Consider the following 15652-nt stretch of genomic DNA (forward strand, 5'->3'; position numbering starts at 1 on the left):
TGCGCTAGATTCTGGGTCAGACGACCCCGGGTTCAAGTCCTGGCTGGGGCTTGGCGTTGTGTCCTTTAAGCAAGACGCTTCACTCACATTGCTTCGTCTTCTCAGATAAGACGTAAAGCCGGAGGCCCCGTCTCTTGCATCTGTCAATGAGTTAATTTGGTTAGGCAGGGGATGTTAAAGAACCCACATCACGAGATTAGTGTGAGGTGATCTGGCCTGTTTACTGGGAATTGGGGGAAGGGGCCATCTGTAAAATTTCTCCTTTGTTGATTGTAAACTGCCACTGGCAGTCTGGAAAAGTCCCCCGCACAGTGTTGCAAAAGCGCATTCCATCAATACATGCTAAATGCGCTATAGAAATTAATAAAACTATTATTATTATAAAATTATAATAACAATGATAGTGCGAGGTGCTATAAAAAGTACTGGTAATCGTACAACCATAAAATTTACTCTAAAAACTTAGAAAATAAAAAACTAGCTTCTAGAGGCTAAAAAATTAAAATATGATAAAGAGTTACTCTTAAGAAATTTAGTTAAAAGGAAGGTATTGAGTTTTTCTTAAATGACAATACTGTAGTGGATTGTCTAATTTCCAATGGAATAGTGTTCTAAATCTTTAGGGAACGTATAGAGAAAGTTCTATCACCATGTGTTTTAGTTTTACAGTTTGGCTGCATCCGCAGGTCTTGAAGGTTCGAGTGTAGAGACCTAGTCGATTTGCAATGTTCCAAGAGTTCCATTGGATATTGCGGGCAGAGACCATTCAATGATTTATAGACAAAAAGAAGGTGCTTAAACACAATTCATTATGAAACAAGCAACTAATTTTAATTGGTACAACTTAAAAGTTGTACCAGTTTTAATTGGTACAGCTTAAAAGTTGTACTAAGGTAGGAGTAATATGGTCACATTTCCTTGTACCATAATGAGCAGCAATGTTCTGGATTTGTTGTACCTCCTTACTTTATACTTTGGTAGAAAGATGGAACAATATTGATGAGTTCAGTGACAAAGATCAGTGAAAAGTGAACTACATTTTTGTAGAATGCTAATTAGACATCAATTTCGTTATCAATGAATGAGTAACATTTACTATTGAAAGTCATATGACAGATTACTTCCGTCACGGCCAAAATGAAGATTGTAATTGTTTCTCATTGTGAACTAGGGAAGATCATCAATAAATTTCTGTATCAAGATAGACTTAGCTTCTTTTTAAAAGTAGCAATATTTACAATAGATTTTAAAGAAGTGTCAAAAGGGTTCCAAATCTTACTTGTTCTATTTAAGAATGTACATTGGCCACTTGCAGTTCAATGTTTATTAATGTGAAAATCTTCTTTATTCCTTTTTGTTTAATTGTGTGTATCCTTTCTTTTACTGAACTTTTAGCACAGGTACAGTGGAGCTATGCCATTGATGCATTTAAAGGCAATCATTGCATTCTTTAATTCGAGATGTTACTTGATGGGTAGCCACTTTAACTCACGAAGAACAGGAGTGATATGATCATACTTACGTGTGTCAAAAAATAATTCTAGCCGTTTAGTTTTGAATTAATTGTACCTTTTAAAAGTAGCATCTGTGGTCGTTTGAATGAATATAAAAGCACGATGTCTAGGATTCACAATAGTCTTTTACAAACAAACAAACACATTTGTACTAAGCGCCCCTCTTCAAATAAGCGCCCTCCCCCGAGAAAAAATGAGTTTCGGTACTCGGTACGATATACCAGACGTATACGGTTCTTTTAATAAAATGTGGCATTGTTAAATAGTATAAATAGTAATGTCCTTTAAAAGTCGCACGGGTTTGCTTCTCATTTCTTTGATAGAAATATCCATGTGAGCACATAGCTGCTTCACTTTATTAATTTCCTCGCAAAACTGTGCTCCCAATAGAAATAAAGATAGTGTCATTTTGAGGCTAAAAATTGATAAATGAAATAAGCGCCCAGCTACAAATAAGCGCCCCCTTCGAATTAGCGCCCCCCTCTTGCCTTAGAAAATTAAATAAGCGCCCCGGGTGCTAACTCGAGCATTTACACGCTCTTCAAACCTTTCCCAACAGCTTTCAACATCTCCAATTCCACCTCAATCTTCGTTGTAGTCTGCTTACTTTTGCGGGTACCTGGTACTTTGGGCTGTTTTTGTTTAGATGCAGATGAGTCACTGACATGATCTTTCGTTGATCCTGCCATTGATTCAGTGCTTTCACTCTCTGTATTCTCGACTGCACTAGCAGCGGAACTAGTTTCCATGTAGCTGTCATCATTTTCGTCGTCTCCATCACCATCGTCGTCGTGATCACTTTCTTCGCTCCTTACAACCAAATTACTTTTTGTACTCGTGGAGAAATATCCTTATCTAAAAAGTGGAGATAGGGAAACGTGTCACTGGCTTCTTTCAGGGCACGAAGCACTTCATTGGAAGACGTTCCGGATTTCTTCGCTTTCGTAATTCTTTGCTTTTCCCGAGAATATCGAGCTGTAAGATTCTCGAATTTTTTTTCTGCAACAGAGCCTTAAATTGTAAAGAAAATACATTGCAGTGTTTATAAGATTAAGCTTATCAATTTAAACCTACAAGAAACATTGATTTGCTCACCTGACTCCAAACCCAGCTGCTGTGCAACTTGTTGCCATGCATTCTTTTTTTTTGTCGCTATCTTTAAATTCCTTCAAAGTTTTATCGTACAATACAGCAAGGTTTTCAACTACACTCGCAAGCTTTTCCTCGAATGTGGCCGCCATCTTGAAATGAACCGACCCGAAGGTACTAGACCTATACTTTAATTGGCCAAAACACAACGATCCCGTTGCGTCATTATACGGGGTTGAATAACAATCATTGGTTATCCAAAAATAAGTGTCATTTCGTCCCTTGCAGTTTCCATGGCAACGCTTTCATAGGCTTCTTCAGACGCATTTTTTAGCTTGTGGCTTAAATAATTCGAAAACTAACCCGGTAACCCCCTGATTTTTTTTTAGTGATTGCTTTTGGCACTTGAAAAGGAAAATGCGCAAAGATTTTTAAAAAATTCTACGAAACGGAATTTCAGAAAATCTACAAAAAGGGCAATTTTCACACATCACAAATTTCCTTCCGTAGAATTTTCTAGTTTTTTTTATGATGATTCCTTTCGACGTTATTATCATATTGGAACAATAAAAAGAAGGGGTCAGCGGACTTGTTTTCATGCAATAGCTTTCGTGAGTTTAGCAATTTCCACGCGCGTTCTCGCGCATTTAAAAATCTGGATTCTATAAGATTGACATTTGTTCATGATCTGTTTTAGCTACCCCTGACAATTGCGTGTGCTCGCGCGAGCACCTACGATCTGATGTTTACAGACGTTTACTGCTAAGAAAATCATTAAACAGCCGTCAAAGACAGCCTCCCGAGCTCATCTTAAAAATCCTACACATGACTTCTGGCTATATCATATTATTTTCCTTGAAGTTTCAAAGTCTTCTTCCACTTCAGGTAGATTATCCTTCACTTGAGTTTTTCTTTTTTCGCCGTCGCAAGATTTCATATCGGTTGAATATCTCTTTTAAATGTGAAGTGAAGAACCTTAACTTCTTCGAAAATCGTCATCGTTATCTTAGTTTCTATCTCCTGCATTCACAGTGGCCGCTAAACACATCAAATACAAGCTCTTAGGTAAAATTCTCACAAAAGTAGAAAAAATTCCACGCGCCGCCATCTTTTTTTTGAATTTTCATCTTTTGATCTCGCGCTTCTTTCGCACGTTTCTCTCGCGCGCGTCACGCAAGAGTGACCTGTTCCCCGCGCGAGGAAACTGGTACCAGCCACCTTAACAGAATGTTATACATCGAATGCAAATATGGCGTCCAATTTGAATTGCCATTGTTCTGGACTGACTAGCCTCTCACACATGTAATAATCCTTTTGTGTTTCCATGTGAAGACGAGGCTAGTCAGTCCAGAACAATGGCGATTCAAATTGGACGCCATATTTGCATTCGGTGTATGATCTATCAGATCAAAGCCCTTTCGGAAGTCCGCAAAGAAGAACCCAAGCCAGCAGTTCCCACATTCCAGCGCCTCAAGGGCGAGGTGAAGAAGGTAACAAATTGCTTGGATAGAACCCAAATAGATATCTTTCGATTCCTTATTTCAATAAAACTTGGTGAGGATCTAAAAGTTGGCTTCTCACTTCTTGAAACAGCAAAAAATTCGAAGTGTTTGGGAAAAAGCGTTTTAAGTCAGGTATTGTGGTAAGTACCATGTTTGATAACTTGTATGCTGTATTACCTCTCCTCTTTCATATCGATTTTCAGTGCTATTTTCAAGTCTTTGTTTATAGTTATGCCTCTAAAAAGAATATTACGAGGTGAATTGCTTACTTAGGCATCGTTTATTTTAATGATAATTAAAGCATAGTGCATATTTCCTAGTGTTTGTAAATAGTTATTCCTTTACTAAGAATATTACTTTGGAATTGTTTTAGGGATAATTAAAGGAAGTATATAATTTTATCATTATTCCCATATCACGGCGAGAAAATTAATAAGAGGTGTTATATGTGACTGAAATGTTACGGCCGATTGAAACGGCAGTACATCTTCAGTGTCATCTGTCATCTTATTTGAGTCAGGAGATGATTATTGGCGTATGACTAATGAAACCAATTCATGAGAATGAAATATAGCATTCCTCACGAACTATATTTAAATTGCTAGTGTGAGGTGAAAAATTCTAACTTAATGTACTCAAGAAAAAAAATTAAATAAAAATCATCTTCTGAGTACATAAAGTTAGAATTTTTCACCTCACACTGGCAATTTAAATATAGTTCGTGAGGAATGCTATATTTCATTCTCATGAATTGGTTTCATTAGTCATACGCCAATAATTGGGACACCAAACAAGACACATTCAATCTCAAGTTAGACAGAACACATTTCCCCTAAAAATTGTCAAAGCAGCATCTCATTTATTCTACAAAATTATCAAACAGATTTTATGTTTCTTACTGCTGACTCAGTAATAGATTACAGAAGCTGGAGATCAAACTGAAGTAAGAGAGAAACAGTAACTATTTTGTAGTCAGTAGTGGTTTTGAATGAATGGAGTCAGGGCAACTTGGAACCGCCTTCTTATCAAATAGTAATAAATAATTACATTTTGGTGCTAGCTGTTTAGACTTGCAAATATTTTTGCAAGATCTTCATCCACAACAGGCTCTGTTAGCCTTGTTTTCAATGACAATACTATATGTCTTCAAGCTAAGTGACGGACACAACATTTAAGTTTAGCCTTTCAGTTCACATTATTTTCTCTCATCAGCCTCTCGATATCCCCGTGATTAGGTCAGAAGTTGAAGTGCCAATAAACGTTTTTCCATTGTAAAAGCGTTCATTACATTTGTATAGAATTATTTTGTACAAACAAGTCAAGAAGCAACGAAGCTACATCTCACTGGAAAATCCCGGCCCCAACTGGAATAACATACCATAGCTCGACTGGAGCACAATCAACGTATCTGGTTCGTACAAAAATGAAACTCATTGAGCGAGCAATTTTGATTTGAAGTGGAGGTATTTCCCTTTAATTCACATCGATAGGTATTGCCCGACGGGAAAAGATTTCTCAGCTGTTTCGATCTAAAAACGGGCACAGATATCGAACCGTATGGACAAAAACCGGATATGGATTCAGACTTAGTCAAAGGAACCTGTAAACGTATTTATCTTTTCATTTGCAAACGAGTGATAGAGAAAGAGAAGTAAATGAAATTTCTCGTTTTAGTATCATTTTTGGATGACTTTCACCAATTATTGACTTTGATACTGCTCCCTTACTTTATTGTACTTCAACAATGCATATAAATTCGCAAATCAAAGACACACCCAAAAAAACTCAAAGGAATCGAGGGTTACAATATGCTAGTGGTTCTTAAAGTTGTCTTCCTCCCAAAAAGCTTCTCTTCTTTACGGGGGGTCTATAATGCTGCTTTGATGAAATTATAATCCACAAAATATTTTTAAAACTAGCCGCTTCTTTAGTACTCACTTCCACCACCACACACCTATTATCACAATAAAGACGAGATAGTTAGATATCGATGATAACTTGGTTATGCCGGAGTTTCTTTTGTAGACTTAATCAGTAAATAGTGTAAATATCCCTTCTCGATACAGATACGCGAGTTAGTCTTCTTCATCCCCACTCTCCGTTTTCTGTTGGAGATGTTTTCGCAGAAAGTGTAAAATCTTTTGCCAGGAGTCTTCTTGTGCCCAGGCATGTGCACCAGTCTCCCCTCCCCACGCTGCATAAGAGTCACCACCGAATTCTTTAGAAGATCTGTTGAAAGAGGAATCACAAAGAGGAGAATAAGGTGGCTCTATGATATGTCCAGCTTGAGGATAAAGCAGATTAATGCACAAATGTTCTTTTCCATTCTCCTTCAAGCGATCAAAAATGAAATTTGCCGCAAATTCAGCGGGGATGTTTAAGTCGTCAGTTCCAGAAACCAGCATCACTGGGCAATTGATGTTCTCAACTGGTGTTATGGCTGAGTATTTGGAGACTGTTGGATTCATGTAATCGAGGTCAGTTGAAAAAGCGAAACGCCAGATGCTACCTTTCTCTGAAGACTGCACTCTACTATCGTTAGGGGGGATCACGTCAGAGACTCTCCCTTTGAATTGAAAAGGGTGACGGTAGGCGATTACCAGAGGTGAAATAGCAACAATGGCCTTTATTGCTGCGATCTGATAGCTTGCCATCAACAGCGCGATCCATGACCCATAGCAAATGCTATGCATACCTATACCATGTGAAAGCACTTCAGGGTGACTCACAAGCCAGTTAGCAGCATCTTCAAAGTAATCCAAGTTTATCGAAGATGGGGACAATGGTTGATCTTCATAACCGATGTAGGCTAACGCAAGAGTAGCGAATCCATGAGATGCCAACAGTGAAGCCTTATATTCCACTAATCCGCGTTCACCACCAAACAGATCTATCACTCCTGCAAAGGTATTATTGACTTCTTCAATGCAAGGTATAGTAAATATGTGCAGCGAAATCCCTATATTTTAAGACTGATTGGTTGCAGAAGTAATCTTTTGCCGAAGAGAGGCGGCAGAAACTATAAGACCTGTGCATGGCCCTCACCAACTTTGGGCAACTCAAAATGTCGGACGCGTGATAACAAATCCTTCACGAGTGCCTTGGTAACTTTTCTAGAAGGTTCTTGTTAGTTGCTTTGTAACCTTTTTGGCTTAAATTTTATTCCAATATACTTCCTGCCTGGAAATCAGCCGTGAGCAAAGCTCGACTTATGTCAGAAAGAAATTGAAAAGCTCGATACAGACCTCGATATTTTTATGGATCACTCAGTTTTGTAAAGGATTGGATTTTAAAAGGATTTTTCACTCAACATACAATTCAATTGAATTTACAATCCAGAGGAAATGGGAGATATTGACGCTGAACAAATTTTAGAGCTAAATTTTTTCACACTAAAAATTAAACTAATGGCTTTTAAAATTCTGTTGTCTATCCTACGAGTGAATCCCTTCAATATAAGGAACACAAGAGAGCTGAAAGACGATACTATTTTAAATGCTTCCAGTTTTTTCATGCAAGATTGATTCAAGTCATGTGTCAACAACTCATCTAGTTGTAAAAAAGCGCAAGTGATAGTTAATCAAGCAATAATTTCTAGAAGTTTGGGGCTGAAGGTTAGAGTGCAGACGCTTGTGCCGAAGTTCTTATTAACTTTAGACTTTACCTCGTTCGCAGAGCCTCGACTCACTCAGCCTCTATGCAAACTACAAGGATACAAATTGACGTCAAAATGCCGAAACACCGTTTGAGTTTGAAAGACATTGAAACACGAGGGAAATTTTCGCAGCAAAACAAACCTTTTTTGTAGTGTGCAAGGAATGTTCGCACGGCTTCTAAAACAAGCATTCTATTTTAGACCTTTGATTCTTTTAAAATCTTTATACACCCATTTCGTTGGGTTGGATAATGTCATACGACGTCAACGATAGTTCATTGCTAGCGAGCCCAAGCGAGGCAGCAGCCTATTCTTTACAATTGCGCGAAAAAACCAAAATTTGTCGGATGTAAGATCGGAGACATGCGCAGTCGATTACGTTTTTTACATCCGGGGTGCTAGTTATGATATCGTGAGAGATATTTCTGTGTTTGGCTGCTTTTGCCGATTCGCGAATGAAGATGCCAAGATATCGATCAAGTCCTACGTCATGCATTCAGCAGCATTGAAGCGTTAGGCAAAAGTGCTCTGTCACGAAGCCAGGAGAAGATTCTTATTTTCCACTTTATTGGCCTGCGACCTAACTTTACTGGTTTCTTAAGCTTCTTAAAAACCTTCTTTGCAGTAGCCGATTACATCATACTTATTTTAAAACACTATTTTTAGCAGCAAGAACATTCTAGACGCTCATGATGACATATCCTTAATATAACTCGATAGAATGTTCCGGAATATGGAGAATTTTTAGCACAACTTATTAAATAGCGATGCGGTAAATCGATGTTCTTAATTGATTCCTTGATTTCAGGAAACCTCGTTACAGCTTTCATTCGGAGTAAACTGCCGACTGCCGCTTGCTGGTCTCGAGAGAAAGGAGAGAAAGATATAAAGCCAATTCAGCCTGGTGTATGTCGAAAGCGACTCTGGTACCACAGGCAAATTATTCACAGTATTCTTTGCCCCTTGAGGCGTTAACTTTGATCGTTGAGTCAAAATCTCTACTCCTTGAGGTAGATAATTCAAACATTGGGTAACATTTTCCTGTTGAGGTGAACGAAAAACTTGCTAACCTTTCAACAAAATGTGGATCGCTCGTCGAAACTAACCATTCAACTGCAAACTCAAACGACCTTTTGGGGGAAAGATTTCCATATAACCGCATACATTAATTTTACATTCCATTTTTTTACACTCTATGCATAACCAATGTATGGGGTTCTATGGAAATCTTGCCCTGTTTGGGTTTTGAGACAAATTCTGAGACGATTTTAACTGTGGAGAGCATCCCTTCGATCGTTTAGTTCAATTGTTTTTCAACCTTTGAGTCAAAAGAAAACTTCTCGAGTACAACATTAAGTTGTCGTTTGCTCAATGACGTTGAACATTCCTCGAAATGTGTTCGTCTTGTCGGAAGGCGGTTCGCAAGTTTAGAAGGACAAAAGCTTGATTGTGATATTTACAACATAAAACATGGAGAGCGTCGACATGGGTTGATCAATGCGAATGACACCGTTTATCCTTGTATTTCCTTTTGTTCAGCATTGATGAATACTTTCATAACTTAACAGCAATTAAACTTGCAAGTAATCCTCTTTTAAAAAGCTACACCAACCCCTATTATACCGTTTATTTCAAATCGTTATTATCAGCATTTTCTTCAAGCTCTGACGCCAGCACCCACTTTCACATGGAAACTTCTAGTTATAAACTATTACCAGAGGCTACAGCACATCTAAACAATAAACACTTGTGTTAAGGGAGATTTTTTCTGTCTCGCGTCTTTCACCCTAGAGGGTTTATTTTTATTTTTACTTCAAAAGTAACCCCTGCATTGCATAAATAGTTTATCAGAACACAACATTTTTAGATGCTATATTAACTATCCTTTCCAATAGAATGCCAAAGCCGATCAGACAACGTAAGTTCAAATGATGTGCAAACAACACGACGAAATAGGAAATTAGCCATGATGTAAGGGCCTCGTTTCTTTTCATTGATTTTTCCTTAAAACTGTTTTACGTAACTTCATGTTTCCTGTTATTGCATAATGTGAAATTAGCCCTAGGTCTGTGCTACTCTTTTTCAGCGAGAGAGAGAAATTCTCTTATGAGGGTTAAGCCTGTAATTACAAAGAGAATAAAAAATGAGCCTTCCTAGGAGACTGAGACAACTAGGATAGTCTAGGAATACTCTCATTAATGAAAATTTTTTAAACCATTGAAAAAACATCTTACATTTCTTTATTCTTTCAATATCACATGGCAGACAACGTTTGCAGCGCGCAATGAATGAATTAATCTCTGCTGATTTGTTGAAATAGCCGAGCACAAAATATTTTCAAAATTCCAACCTAAAGGATAACAAATAGACGATCCATTCAAAAAGTGATTTGTGGTAAAAACCTAAACGATTTACGTCCAACACCGTCGTCACATTTAAGATATCACGACAATAGATAAACGTCAAGCTTTCGCAACTCACCGGGAAAAGGTCCATCACCTGGTGGAAGAAAAAGAGTCCCACGGATTCTTCCTTCTTTCACAGGAATTCTTTTCACTCCATTCACCATGTACCCCTTCTCAAACGTTTTACTTGATAAAGGCTTGGAAGAGCTTGATTCCTGCGGACTTATGTGACCATCAAAACAGTTCAGGGCGAAATTGTAAGGTTTAGTGACATCAGATTTCATCAGTCGAATTCCTTTTCTCTGACCCGGTGCAGGTATCATGCTCCATAACAGTCCCATGGCTGATACTCCTCTGTAAGATCCACCCACAGACGGATCACGACAAACATCAACCTGGCCGTGTTTATCAGCGATGAAGTGAGCGTGTGACTGAAACACTTGCCCTCTATCTCCAACAACTCGTGCCCCTAGTGTAATCTTCTGCAGGGATTTGAGTCGAAATACCTTTACCTTGGTTATTTGGTCGATGAGTGAGAATTTCGGCCACAAGGTAAGCATCTTCTTAAGGAAAGAATTGCTTGAGATGCTCCGAGTCCACGACCTTAAAATAAAGTGGTATCTCTTACATCCTTCTTCTTTACTTTATTCCATTTGGCTTCTCGGCAGGAGTCATTAACATGCAGTGATGTGTTTTCAATCTATTGGCCAAAATTAGACTGCGAATAATCAGTCTCAGCATCCAATTCACATGGAATTGATTTTTTCAGAAGCTTGATTTCTAGTTCGCTTAGACTTTTGAATTTGGATGAAAATCTGTTTACAAGATGACTTACTCTCCCTTGTTCTCTTGACAAACACAAGAGTTAAACAACTGGACATAGATTTGATTTGAATGCGACTTAGACTCAATCTGGCCCGAGCCGCTAGGCGAGAGTATAAATAACCCTGAGGAGGGCTCAAAACGAATTTATGCCCAATGACACAGACTGTATTACTATTATGATCACCTTGAATAAATCTATCAAGTAAATCATATCTTTTCGCCCGCCAAATTCTCAGTTTAACACACAAAATGCGCTCCAAACTGACTATACATGGGAAATGTTGAAAAAGAGGTTTTCAATTTTATATTAAAATAGTGTTGTAAATTGTATTTTTATTCCATGTGAATAAGCCCTCATAAACGTTTGTTATGACTAGATGACTTCACATGACGTCAAAGAGCGTTAAAAAAATCAAATATCTAAAAAATAAAAACCTAAAATTTATGTAATATTACATCATTTCCATCTCACGTTTTATCCCAGGTGGTTTATTCTCGTCTAACATCTTCAATAATAGCTCTTGTACTACGTTTATAGTTTTTATTTTTTTTTTTTTTTGAAAACAGTGGATAATTTTTTAAGAGACATTTACTTGTACCGTCGGTAACTGGAGGTTTCGCCCCGTTTCAAGTTCGCCCCCATCCAACGTGCGAAATTTGCAAGAGGGTATCGCGCTTCATACATTCCTCATACAACACACCTAGTCGGCATATTTCGGACAATATCGACGACAACCTTCCCAAACAAGTGAAAATGTGTGAAATGCAGACTTTCGTGTTCTCGATTTGACGTCACATTACCCGCTAGAGCCATTCCTCATTAAACTCGGTCGTGGGGCAAGGTGGCGGCCGATTTTCCGTATTTTGACTGGGCACAGAAAATTAAAGATTTTAGCAAATTAAAACATTTTTGCACAGAAATACTCCAAAAAATAAGCTTATTTCGTTAAACGGAAAAAAATTTTTTGGTTTTAGGTGCACTTTAATGAGTAATTTCCACTGAAATTGGGGCTGTATCCTTGACCGGAGGGTGAAAAGTACCGACAGTTTCACGGCAAAGTACGCTGGTGGATACTTTTTAAGGGACCACCGGTGCAAAGATGAACTTTTTTCATGTAAAAGGTCTACTACTATCTTGGTAATTTCTTGTAGTTGTTAGTGAAATTGAGTAAGAGACTTCAGAATTGCTATGTTGAAGTGAGCTTAAAATTCGATTTAAAATCCGCCATAAGTAGTATCAAGTCAGCACCACATTATATCTTCTTTGTCTCCCGAATCTTGCTCGACTTCCAATGATTTTGAAGAAAATGCAGTGGGAAGGTATGGGATATAGCGTATCATTCGAACCATGTGTCGAAACTGTTCCATCTGATTAAGCTCGAAGCGCTCGAAGCTCTTCGGGAAAATACGAGGATGTGGAAATCGAGGAAGAAGAGCGAAACCCTCACTTGCAAGATTCAGACTGCTAGGTAACGAAGTCAGGTATGTCTCTGGCTGACACAGTATTTTTCGTTACCCATCGATTTCCGTCGTCTGAACAATTAAAGTTTACGTGGCATCTACTTCGTGTGTGAATGTGAATGTTCATTACAACATTTGTTGCATTTCTGCCATCTGCTCGGTTATTTCAGTTGATCGAGTGAAGTTAAGACTACTTTAAATCATCACTTGATTTAATAAATAAAATCGATCAGACCGCGTATAGTTGTTATTTATTTCTATGCAATGCTGTGTTAAGAAACAGAACTTCAAGAGAATAAATTAAAATTGTGTAAACACGGCTTGTAAAGAGCGATACCACCCTTGAAGAGCGTGTTGGCTGTCTTTAATATATGATGGTAAAGTTTAGTGGTGTTGACTTTAATTTTTAAGCTGCTTGCCCCAAGGATAATCGAATGCTGCCGATCTTCAGCGGATGCCGAGCTTGTCGAAGACTCCTGGCCAAACCAAGAGCATTATGTCGCTTTTAACAAGGACAAAATGCTGCCATTTCTCTCGTCTTTGGGCCTTTCTTTTTCTTTTTCTTTACCCAATTCAAGGACTCCTCTCTAATTTTGAGTTATGTTTTTTATCCATGAGAAAAGGCTTTTCACTAGCAGATAACTTCCATGTGCGCGATGTAAACAAAATAGCAAATTACATGAAATTGCCTCGAATATTCCTCTGGGGGGCTGGCCCAGTGACGAGATTATGACGCCTTCCTGATTTAATAACTTTTATTTGAAAATACGTTTTTCTAAGTAAGTCAGACGCTTTTTGAGAATTTTAATTTTTTGTTTGTAAACGTTAGTTTAAATGTCTAACTTCAATCTAGTCGGGAAAAAAAAAAACGATTTTTTCGGCCACAAAAGGTAGGAAGTAACCTTAAATGAGAATATTGTTTTCCGGCGGAGGCTGAATATTGTTATTTTTCTGCCGATTTCTAGGCTGAAATATTCTAGCTAATATTCTTAGATTGTAGCGCGTAGTCAATGTGACGTTTCTGTTTTGGGATGTGATTGCTAAGGTTACTTCCCACCTTCAGAGGCGAAAAAATTCGTTTTTTCTTTTATTGGACTCGATTGAAGTTAGACATTTTACCTAACGTTTACAAAAAGGAGAAAATTTAAAATCTCAAAAAGCGTCTGACTTATTTAGGAAAACGTATTTTTAAAAAAATTGTAATAAATCAGGAGGGTGTCATAATCACGTAAATGGCAAACCCCCTTGGGGAATAATGGTGGCAATTTAATGTCATTTGCATATCTTGTTTACATCGCGCACCTGACAAAATTCACACTAGTAAGTTCTCTGCTGGTTTAAAGTCTTTACTCATCGATAAAAAACAGGAATCAAAATTAGAGAGGAGTCTCTGGGCAAAGAAAAAGAAAAAACAGGTCCAAAGAGGAGAGAAATGACACTATTTTGTCGCTGGCATCCAAATTACGAACAAAGAAGTCGCCATCAAATCTATATTTGCCGCGCTTAAGGTTGAAAACGAAGTTTCCTTTCAATAAGCAAGTACGGATTTGATACAGAACATAGCTAATCGCCTCGAATCGTATGAAATCATTATTAAACCTACCTGAGGAAACTCATTTCAGCGATAAAGGTATTACTTAAGCTGTCTGTCGATTAGCTGCTTTGCTTTTCAGCACTTTCTTCGGCTTTACCTTTTTTGCCGCGGGTTTTTTCTTTGCCAATTTTACTCAACGTTCAACCGAGCGAGATAAAAAACGCGACTACTATGTGATACTTTTCCCGGGAAAATCTTGATTCATCATTGATGCCAGGAGGTCCCGTCTTCCTTGGTTCGCGGTTTCAGGAGACGAGATAATCTGTTGGTGTAGCGTTAGTAGTTTTTACAAATCTTTAAGAGCTAAAATCTCGCATTTGATTTTGAGAGAAATACATCCACTTTTAGCGAATTTATAGAGTATGTAGATTTGACCGATATTCGTGAAATTTTCCCGAAAGATTGCAAGGATAAGGACGAGCGAAAGAGTTGCAGGAAATTTTGATATTTGAAATATTTTTCACGTGGTGTCCATTTACGCAACACGTCTTGGATTTTTTACCCTACTCTAACTTTGGATACGGACATCTAGACAACCAATCACAATATCGGAAAAGCTTGACACGCTTGTGTTGATTGATGCCTTGTGAATACGACTGTGCAGCCATTTTGCTCGTACTGCGAGAGCCGATACCCGATAAATTCAATAGGACCCTCGCTCGTTTCACGGCTTAACATAACATAACAACATAAATTTATTCAAGAAGTTACAACGAAAATATGAAAAATACATTCTGAAAAGGGAAAATGGTGAGGTTAGCCCTGTCTAAAAATAATTTCCCTGACTAAAAACATACAAAAGATAAAATTTAATGGCTAAAGATTCAATAATATTCAATAAATATTCAAATAAATTTTAAGTCTACTCTTAAAAACAGACAATGATTTGGCGTGTACAATGTATCCTGGCAAGCCATTCCACTTCCCCACAATGCGAATGAAGAAAGAATATTTGTAACAATTGCAAACCGCTCTTTCCAGGTAAAGTTCATAGTCGTGGTTAGCTCTTGTACGCTTATTGGCAAACACAAAGAAATCTTGGAAAGAGAAAGAGAGGTGATCAATACCAAAAACTATCTTATAACATTAAACCAGAGATAGAGATTCTCTCCCCTTTTCTTAGTAGTGTTTGCCATTTTAGTATATGACGGTGTTCGTGACTCATTTCGCCACGTTTCTGCCTTAAAGCTAGTCACGGAGCTCTTCGTTGAACCTTTTCTAGAGCAGTAATATCCTTAATCAAATACGGACTCCAAACAGGAGCCGCATACTCCAGTATGGGTCTGACCAGTGACTTATAGAGCTGCGAAAACTGGCTATTAGTTCCAATTAGACCCCTTTAGTACCATATTTGCCCTATTTACCGTTGCAGATACATGCATGCCCCAGGACAAAACAGAAGAGGCGGTTACTCCGTAGTCTCCCTCGCAGCCGTTTTTTTTGGATGTCACGCAACTCTCTCCCCAAAAGAACGGCGGTTCTTTTGTGGGAGCGTTGCGTGACATCCAAAAAAAACGGCTGCGAGGGAGACTAGTTACTCCGAGGTCCTTAGTGTTCTCTACCGACCTAAATTGCCCCCCTCCTCCCCAGCGAGTAAATTGGTTTAG

General features: G+C 38.2%; 1 protein-coding gene and 1 pseudogene across 1 annotated transcript; both read right to left on the reverse strand.

Moving 5' to 3' along the window:
- Positions 1-1695: 1695 nt before the first annotated feature.
- LOC148727161 (uncharacterized) lies at positions 1696-3582 on the reverse strand (annotated as a pseudogene).
- A 1361-nt stretch (positions 3583-4943) lies between these two features.
- Positions 4944-11351, reverse strand: LOC111331670 (bile acid-CoA:amino acid N-acyltransferase). The gene is made up of 2 exons (XM_022936825.2): positions 10242-11351; positions 4944-7004 (listed from the first exon to the last, which is right to left on the reverse strand). Exons 1-2 carry the CDS (start codon positions 10723-10725, stop codon positions 6181-6183), a joined length of 1308 nt encoding a protein of 435 aa, XP_022792560.2. The 5' UTR covers positions 10726-11351; the 3' UTR covers positions 4944-6180.
- Positions 11352-15652: the final 4301 nt, after the last annotated feature.

This window comes from Stylophora pistillata, chromosome 7 (genome assembly GCF_964205215.1).
Source record: "Stylophora pistillata chromosome 7, jaStyPist1.2, whole genome shotgun sequence".
NCBI classification, from domain to species: domain Eukaryota; kingdom Metazoa; phylum Cnidaria; class Anthozoa; order Scleractinia; family Pocilloporidae; genus Stylophora; species Stylophora pistillata.